Genomic DNA, 10,003 nt, shown 5'->3' with positions numbered 1-10,003 from the left:
TTTATCTGCCTTCAACCCTTAGTGTTCAAGTGGAGGCTGCCCAATTGCCTATGTTGTCCATCAAAGGTGGCCTTGACTTTGCTTGAAGCACAGACTTTGCTTTGGTTCAGACACAAATGCTGTATAGCCCCAGTGAAGCTCCCGTGGTGGGTTAACATCTGGATACAGTGCTCACGGGGTAGCTGGCAGGCAGCTGTGTGGTGAAGGAAAACAGCTGTTTATGGCCACTGACAGCGACTGCTCAGTCACATTAGTGCAGACACAGTCAACAGACTTCTTGGGAACGACACATATGACCAGACATAATGTGCAAAAATGTATGCTTTATTTTTACACCCAAATTCATTATATGAGGCTGGGTAGGAATTCTTCCTGTAAACAGCCTATGAGACTTCAAATTCAGTCGTGAAAGCTGGAATTTCTATATGCAGAGAACAACACTACAGCAAGAGCGTATTTTTATCCTGGTAGCAGCTATTCAGATTTCTGTTGGTTGCATCATTCTCTGAAAATTATCTTTTTTTGGATGAAATTCCTCTTGCTTAATCTCGGACAGAAAGTGAACAGTAAAATCTGTTCAATCATTTTTTTGTCATCAATGAATCACCAAAACTAAAACTGATTTTAAAATATGTTACATGTGTCTGTAAGGAATTTACTAGGACAATACATCTCTTACACTCTGGTTATTTCATTGACTTTATTTTTATAGGGAAGAAAATCAGGTAAAGTAGTAATGGTTCACTGACTATAATTGACCAAAACCCCACAATAAATCAAAACCAGACTTCCAAAGCATTGAAATTATCTCATTTATCTTAAGGAAAAAAAATGTCAATAGCATAAAAAGTATTTTGGTCAAATTTGATGTTACAAAACATTTTTATATTTATTTAATATCATGTCTCCTCCTCTGTAGATATACTGTATATTTTCTGAAAAAATAATATGCAAACAGATTATTGCATAACACATCTCTTCCAAATTAGCCCAGAAATATTCACTAAATTAATTTTTAACACAATAAGAAAAGTATTTTAATATTTTACGTTTGAATTCCAGAGAGTTTTATCATGTAAGATATTCTGTGGAAAGCAGCACCTATTTACTTTTTGTAAGCCATTATGAAGATGGAATTGGCCTCTCAGACAAAATAACAGAGGTGATTAAAACACAAGCTGAATAAAGGAGCTTACTGAGTGGATTCTTGCAGAGTGAGTATTTAATCTTGGCTCTGTGTGTGTGTGTGTGTGTGATATTTTGCATAATGGTCTACAGACCTCCTACAATTTTACTGTTACAGAATACACATATACACAGTGCTGAGACAGAGAAGTGGATTTCACATTATGTCTATGTTTATCTAGGGCTCACTGTCTATGTGGAATGAGTAAAAGTATTATTAAAAGAAAACAATTATGAAACAGAAAATATTTCAATATGCAAACAAAGAAAAATACTGTATTTTAGTTTAGAGACAGTTCAAGCATATACAGCATATACATAATAAAGCTCAGTGTTTTGTCTTTTTTTTTTGTATTAGCTAAAGAAGCAGTCATGAAACTGTTGAATATTGGCTTAAAACTTGACAACCACCTAGTGCATTCCTCTTGCTCACCTTTTAAAAATACACAATCTGAGATGGATACATTGCACTGCTGGACTTTACAATATATATTTCAAATTTACAAAAATACAGAAAAACAAGATTTCTTGCACTCAGATACTGAGCATTAACCCTTTGAGTACTAATTCCCACCTGCAACACTGCAGAACACATTCATCTGACTTACATGTTTTTATAACATTCTAACAATTATAATTGTCATCTTTATGTACACTATTAGGAAATTTATTCCTACATTAAAAAAAAAAAAAGGTAGAGTCTAATAAACTGCTAATAACAGAAAAATATCGGGCTGAAATATGTGAAGACTTCTGCCACTTATACACAGAGAATCACAGACTGATGATCTCTCAATGGAATTTTCTATTTCCTCTCTGCGGCAATTACATAAGTCTGTGTGAAGACATGACAGCGAACTTTCTTGTGTGGCCCTACAGAACTGTGCTTTTTCTCTCATTTCTGGATGCACTGTTCACTTTCCACTGTAGACATTTTTCTCACAGCTCTATACTCCCATTCACTTTCTGAAATCTATTATTATTCTGCACCCTTCCTATTTGTAAAAAGCAGTTTTATTTCATGTAGGGATAAATCTGATGCAGTTCTGTACTGTGAGTTGATGCTTTGTGTCCAGATGTTCATGGAAACATGAAAAATCTTGCCAAGAGCCTTGTTAATAGAGAATGCTACTGACCCTGGAATGCCCTACAATTTAGCAGAAATCATGAACATAAAGAACTTCTCTGAAGGTCAAATTTGCATTAAAGGATTAAGACAATCTGAAATTTGCTAGGGGAGGAAATGGGTTTTCAGAAAGCAAGTGGTGAAATTAACAGATGGATTCTAAGAAGGTGTGTTTTCACAAAATTACTGAACTTCCTCTTTCCTGACAACTCTGGACTACATTGATCATGTAACTAAATAGACAATATCATATATACAGTATCTCTGAACTAGAATAAGCTACTTTAAGAAAATAACTGTAGTCCTCAAAGAGTTAATGGTAAAACTGCTCTACCTTAACAGATGTGGACAGGTTACTGTGGAACAGCTTACAGATTTGTTTAAAAGGCATACTTTACAAAGAAGTGGAAAACTTGTTGAGACAATTGCTATTACACTGCACAGTGCCACGTACAATGAGTAGTGCATGCTCCGTAAAGACATTAGAGTGGACCCTTATCAAAGCTATCATATAACCTTATACAAAGGATTGTGCCACTTAAACTAGTGCAGAGTGATTTCTTTTCCTGTAGATTTATAATGCTCTAGATTAATATCAATAGGGTTTTTCACAGCCTTGTACAACACTTTTTTTTTGTTCTTTTTTTAACACATGTAACACTAGAAAACAGCAAATGGTATATCCTGACATATGTCATGCAAAATACAACCAATACAGCACCAAAGATGTAACAGAGACATTACCTAGCACTTCTCTCCAACAAGAAAAAGGACAGAACAGGGACTGTACATTACATGACTTTACAGGCCATATGCTACAGAAGATTTTTAGAGGCAGTATCACTTTTGTATATCTAAAAAGCTGCAATTTTATAAAATCCTGTTTATCATTTCTACCATAGCCACTTCTGATTAAAATCCATGGCACAGTAATAATATTTTTCTACAAAAATAAATAAGTAAAAGTTTAAGATGCTGATATGTTTATAAAAAGTGTCTGAAATTACGACAGAAAAAAAGTGAAAACAATGAATGAAAATTATGTTTCTAAAGAAATATCATTCTGTATAACAAAAGGATATTGCCTCATTCAATTGTCTAGACTTCATTTTCTCATTATCTTTCAGAATAATTTTATAACTTTCTTTTAAAAATACCTTCACTTTAAAACTGTCACTATCCCTCTTTTTTGACTCTTATTAAGAAGATGAAAAGCCGTACAATTTACTGATGGGCTACACAAACATATCATCATATTCATCTCAGAATAAAAACAAAGATAATGATGGTTTAGGGCAAAAAACATGTTATGATGGCCCACAAACTACACAGTAGTTTCATTTTTCCAAGGGCCAGTTTTGATATTTCCTGTACTATCTGAGCTGTATATCATGGCTTCATGCATGTTTCCCTTGAGAATTCCGTTGTGATTTGTTGTATTAAATGGTAATGACTGTGTCCGTGGGTGCATTTCAAAGTGAGCTGGATGGTGCACAGTGTCACTTTCTGGCATTTTACCACAACTATATATTACAGTACTTGCGTCGCTACTTTCGGGCTGGTTGACGGTAGGGTATGGATCACTTTTTGAGCAGCAGGCCCTCCTGTGACCTGACTGGCTCTCGTGTGTGCTGTGGGGACTGTCTGTGTGGGAGCTGTGGATGCTGCCGTCAATGCTTGAGGGGATGTGATAGGCGTACTCTCTTTCCCCTGCAGACCTGTGCCGACTGAAGTAACGTGGCTTAGTTCTGCTTTTCAGACATCTATGAATGTGCATATTGGGTCTGAAGGTTCCCTCATTGTGGACATGAATGTGAGCCTCATCATCAAGCAGCTGATCACAGTGCATTTTTGCACAGCATGGTGTCACAGGTGACAGGCAGTTAACATGGTTCTGAACTGCTTGCAGGTTAGTGAGTTTGCAGTGGCTCGCTGCTGGGTGATTAAACACAGCTGACTTGTTGGGACACGGTGATTCCTGAAGACAAGGTGCATGAACTTGAGTGTCGCCATTGACGTTAACCTTTGGGCGCACGTTAACTTGCACAGAATAGGTGTTCCTTTTGGATGGGCAACAGGACCACCAGCAATGCCACACATCATCTCGCTTAGCACAGTGATGGATCAGGATGAAAAGTCCCAAGGTCACACAGAAGGCTCCATAAAGACAGCTAAATATCATATCCAAGAAATGACCTTGAGATACTGCAAGTGCTCCAAAGGTCCAAGTGGCAGTAAACAGGAACAAAGTGAATGCTGCGGCTCGAAGCTGAGCCTTAAATGAATGCTCATTTTCCAATAAGGAAGAAGAAATCATGGGGCAGGTTGCCTGGGGAACGGACACAGGGTCTGTAATATGACCATGGCCCACATCAGTACTTGGTATTCTCTGTGGATCTTCTGTCTTTTCCTTTAGCTCGTACTTGCGTTCAGGATGGCGCTTCAGTTGCACGTACGTGCAGAGAAAGTAAACACAGGTCACCAGCACAATGAATGCCACTGGCCCATAAAAAGCACCGAGACTGGGCTCCCAGGCCATCCAGCAACTGAAAACAACAAAAAGACAGAGTCGAGAACATTTCAGAGACCACATTAGATGTGATGGACAGCTGACTGATCTCTGACTGATATGACACAACAATATCTCAGAAGTTCAAACTGTGGAGACAGGACGTGTGTCTTTAATATTAATTAAACTGAGGCATCAATTTCTAATTTTTAATAGAATAGAATAGATGGGATAATTTAGAGACTATTAAAACTGAAAATTTTCAAGAAATATAGGTCAGCTTAGACTCTGGAATTGCAGTGAAGTAAAAGACCATTTATGTCAACCCTTTTTTCTACTATTAAAAATGTCAGCACTAATACTTTAATTAAAAGCAAATGAGGCATAGTTTATACACTGTATGTGAGCAATAGAAATGTACAGATTTCAGATGTTTGTATCAATGAACATTGCAACAAATTCTTAAGGGTGAAGATTGTTCTTAGAGAATTTTCTTCTTGCCAGAGAACAGCCTGAGTACCAAGAGAGCCTGAAAAAAGACTTCCAGTTGAACTGTCACCACTTTTTGCAGTGAACAGACCTGAAAGATATATGCCATTTCTGAATTCTGCACTGTTTCTAGAGTTGCTGGGAGTTCATCCATGTCAGTTTGAATGTCCTCAGAAAAATTAAGGAAAGTGATGGTCTCTTCGTGATTATGCTACCTTGGTAGCATAATATCATTGTAGCATGATCATGGTTTGCTAGGCTTTAAATAATATAACCATAACTGTTTTAGAGCAGCTTAAATTAGCTCACAGGCCAGTATGAGTCTAAGAGGACTGTCTTAAGGACGAATGATCTGATCGAACAAACACGGGGGAAAAAACACTAATGAAATCCTAGATGGAAACTGGCAGAATATGGGTTAGAGGGAGAAAGAATATTTGCCTGGTTTTGACTCTTCTCTATGATCTGCTTTTAGCCATAGTGTGGACAGGGAACTGAGCTGGCAGTATAGCCTAGTACAGCTGCTATTATGTTCTTATATCCTAAATATTGCATGGATTTCTGGAAAGACGAGTAAGTTACTTTATCTCTTGGACTTGGACAAGAAGTAATGGGCTTAAACTGCAGCAAGAAAGATCTAAATTAGATTTTTAAAAAAGTTTCTTAGCTGTTAGGACAATTAGGATAATAAGCTGTTGGAATGAAATGTGGTCTATCCATTACGGGAGCATTTAAAGTACCTCAGATAAATAACTGTCAGGAATGGTTTGGATATAGCTAATTTCCCCCTGGGTCAGAAAGACAGACCAGGTGATCTGTCATTATGATTCCAGCTCTAAAAGTGACATGGTGTGACACTTCACATTCATTTAGGCATGTGTGATTAGTTGCAGTTTCTCCAGTTCCAGTGAGAAAACTTGTGATATCAGATTCTTGTCGATCCAGAAATTACCTACAAGTTACTATAAAAAGGGCAGAATGACTTTTTCTGCCAGGCTGAGAACCTCTCAGCTAAATAGAAACAGTCCCACTGGGTGTTTCAACAAGAAACTGCAGAATAACGACTTTGAATTTTTGAAATCTGAACCTTAAACAAAAACATACACACATGTATTAATGAACTTAAAAACACTCCCAAGAGTATTTTTCATATACACTATATAAGTATATATAAAATACTTATATATTTTTTATATGAGTATAATTTGCTGTTAGACAGGCACGAGAAAAGATTCTCTGCAAGATATTTGTGAAAACATACGTAAATTACCACCTATAGTTAATTGGATAAGCAGAGAACACAAAGCTATGTGGATACTTGAAATACATTTGAATGCTGTGTATTTGATGCAAAGTAGAGAGCGGAATGCTCCTGAGTGGAGCAGTCTCATGGGATGCTCTTATTTCAAGTAGAATCTCATCGTGGATCACTTACAAAATCTATTCTGTAAAAAAAGTTCAAGTTTGTGCATCTACATTTACCTTACTAATACCATAAAAAATGAATAAGGCACATAATTCACTATGCTGCCATTGAATTAGAAGCTGTCTTTTTGCTCAGTCTTACAACCATTCCTCATCTGTCCCTTGTTTTCTGTGCACACTGTGGCACCAGGTATTGATTTGCTACATTAACATGATAAAAGAAGTATAATATCAGTAACTGCACCAAAATGAAAAATGTCTCATCTTTATGAACATAAATAACAGAGTTTTGTAAGACACTGTTGATTATAAACTCGCTGATTAATTGGATAACTTTGAATAAGTATATGAGTTGGGCCCTAAGCAGAGCAAACAGTTAGCCATGGTATGCACTGATTTCTTATTGGAATTTAAATTTCAATTACCTACAAAAATGTCTTTAAGGAGCCAGATGCTCACTCATGAACCATTCTCCTTGGTTGCCACTTTTCATACCCAGAACATAACCAGTTTCAAATGTGTTACAATAGATGCTCAAAGCGTCTAACTAAGAGTGATGTCCTCTAGAGTATTAGTGCTGCCAGAGTACTAAAATATCCATTAGTGTGCCAGTCACTGCCATGCTGATCTGTTACACACACTGTATTTAACTTTGCAGTCTAATTCACTTTCTGCTACGCTTTTATGGAAAGACTTATTGTACTTATGGATACCTCATGCTTCATGCCAAGAACTAATAATAATGTGATGCCTGAAGAGCTTGTGCAGTTCTACTGAACACCCACCTACACACAAGGACACAAGAGGATTATGTCAGGATTGCCAGATATTGTGACTGGAACATTTCCAGGTGGTGAAAATCCAAAATATTTGGGTTTTAATGAAGGGGCAGGAGTGGAGGAGGTGGGAAAGGGATTTTTGCTTGTCCTTTTCTTACATCACTATTTGTAAATTGCTCTAAGTCACATGAAGGATATTAAATCAAGGTAGATAATAAAATGAAAATATTTAATTAATCAATAGGTGTATTAGATATGCTACTCATTAGGCATTTTTAATATCTTTCACTTATTCAGATGTAAATGAAGAGTAATTCTGTAAATGAAAGGTGATTGTATTGACAGTAATGGAGTCAAATTGGTGGAGGTGAAGCAGCAAGCTCCAGATTAAGACATTGCTCTTTCACAGCCAATATTTAATAAAATTTCATAACAAGTATCATCCCAAATTGCATGCCTGTACCCTTTATGAAGTCAGCTACATTTACTGGGATAAAAAAAATAATATGTTTTCCTTAAAAGTTATATGATAGTAGTTCATACTTACTATGGTGCATTGCCTTCAATCCCATAATTATTGATATTGGTTGCTGCTGTAATCCCACAGATAATGAACGGAACTCCACCACTAATCAGGTAAAATCTGTTGAGAAATAATAACTGATATTTTAATTTGCCTGACTTGTAGTTGAAAATACTTTTAAAATAATTGTACCTTCTTGAAATATTTTGGGAATAAAATATTGCTGAAACATTAAACATGTCTCTAAAACCAGAAAAGCAAAGAATGAAGTATTGTCACAATAAGCACTGTGCTCTATGAAGCGAAGAGCAGAAAGCCTAATATTTAGTATTTAATATTTATATGGACCCACTTTTAACAAACTCTTGATTTACAATTTTAGTAAATGTAGCTACGAAGTAATATGAAAAACAAAACATTGTCTAATGACAGAACCTAAATCCTAAATAAAGTTATTCCCCTCACCTAGATACTTATATTTAATAGTTATTAAATATAATAGTTATTAATATGTATAGTTAAATATATATAATATAATAGTTATATTATACATAATGTAACATAATAGTTATTAATATGTTAATAATAATAATAGTTATTAAATATGTAAGCATTATAAATTAAAAAAAATTCAGGCAAAGCAGCTTTATTCACTTTAACATAAAAATGTTCCCAGGGAAATTCAGTGAAATCACAGAAGCATTTTCATATCTCCCACATGATAAAAGAAAGGAAGCTCAGTTAGCCAAAGAGAAAAGGGGCAGTCCACTTGGTAAAACGTTTAGATTTATTTCTGCACAGGGAAAAATCTGAAGAAATTGGGAGGACTTTGCATATACCTCACTTTCTTCACTCTTTCAATACCCAGCCTTGCAAATGCATTAAAATGTGAGTGCTTCTAAGGCTTCAGCAAGATCTGAAAACTGTTAATCTTTCGGTAAAGACAGAAAACACAGAGCTTCACACCCCTTTAACAGGTTAAATGCCACTGAACTACTTGGAGGCAGCAGTCATTACAATGTAGGATCATTAGGCTACCTTGAAGTCCCAGGGGATCTCACAGAATTAGGCATCCTTCATGCCTGTGTCCAAATTCAGCAAAATGAACCACCATCACGTTTTCCATTTATATAAGCAAAACACAAAATCATGCCTGGAGCACAGCACTGCCACCACTGTGGTCTCTGAGGTGGAGAGCATCAGCCCCCATTCCTGCAGCTGGAAGCTGCTCAGTGGCAAAAGGGAAAATGTTCCACTGCACCTAGAAGCGCAGATGGTTCTCTGAAATCCTGACTCATTTCCTGGCTTAACCAATGCTCCTCTGTTGGCAGACAAAATTAATTTCTTTTCAAGCCTCTTCTTTGATGTGGATACAGTATGCAGGGATACAGACACTTCCGAGTCACTGCTGCTATGTTGTCCCTCAGGTCTAAGAGGAACCTGGTAACGTGTGGGACACATTCACAATCTAGCCACTTGTTTTCTATAATGTATTATAAATATTAGGAAATTTCACAGTCATTGCAAGGTAGGATTTTTTACACAGAGTAATAGTAAGTAAGATTAAATAAATCAGCATTTAATTCAAGCCCAGAATTAGGGTTAGAATTTCTTAACCTCTTTTTCCACCTCCTTCCAAAGCAGAATTATGGGTCATAACATAAATTTCATGTTAGTATTTACAGTCAATCTTTGTCCTAATGGTCTAAACTGTAAACAGATCAGAGAAAATCATATTTTGCATTCATCAGGAAGCCCTTCAGATTTTATAAATTCAAAGTCACTGAGTATATGTTTTTTCTTCAACTTGGCTTATTCTGAAGATCTCAACAAACTCCAATGAACAAGCTGCCTGCCTACAAAATCCATTCATTCACTGCACTTTAATGATTGTAAATACCTTCTGACATGAGCATGTTGAATAAGCTACTTTAATAGCTTATTATTATTTTTAAAAAAGACCTTTT

General features: G+C 36.2%; 1 protein-coding gene across 1 annotated transcript in view; it reads right to left on the bottom strand.

The window, feature by feature from the left end:
* Nucleotides 1–303: 303 nt before the first annotated feature.
* The window catches only part of LOC125329394 (adhesion G protein-coupled receptor A3-like), a 263,741-nt gene continuing 254,041 nt past the window's right edge, over nucleotides 304–10,003 (bottom strand). The window contains exons 18-19 of the mRNA XM_048311313.1: nucleotides 8,061–8,156; nucleotides 304–4,857 (exon numbers count right to left, since the gene is read on the bottom strand). Coding sequence (XP_048167270.1) covers nucleotides 3,636–4,857; nucleotides 8,061–8,156 — 1,318 coding nt within the window. The 3' untranslated portion in view covers nucleotides 304–3,635. The remainder of the gene's footprint in view (nucleotides 4,858–8,060; nucleotides 8,157–10,003) is intronic.

This window comes from Corvus hawaiiensis, chromosome 8, assembly GCF_020740725.1.
Source record: "Corvus hawaiiensis isolate bCorHaw1 chromosome 8, bCorHaw1.pri.cur, whole genome shotgun sequence".
Taxonomy (NCBI): domain Eukaryota; kingdom Metazoa; phylum Chordata; class Aves; order Passeriformes; family Corvidae; genus Corvus; species Corvus hawaiiensis.
Note: the sequence above shows the minus strand (reverse complement) of the source record. Positions and strands in the feature narration are given on the sequence as shown.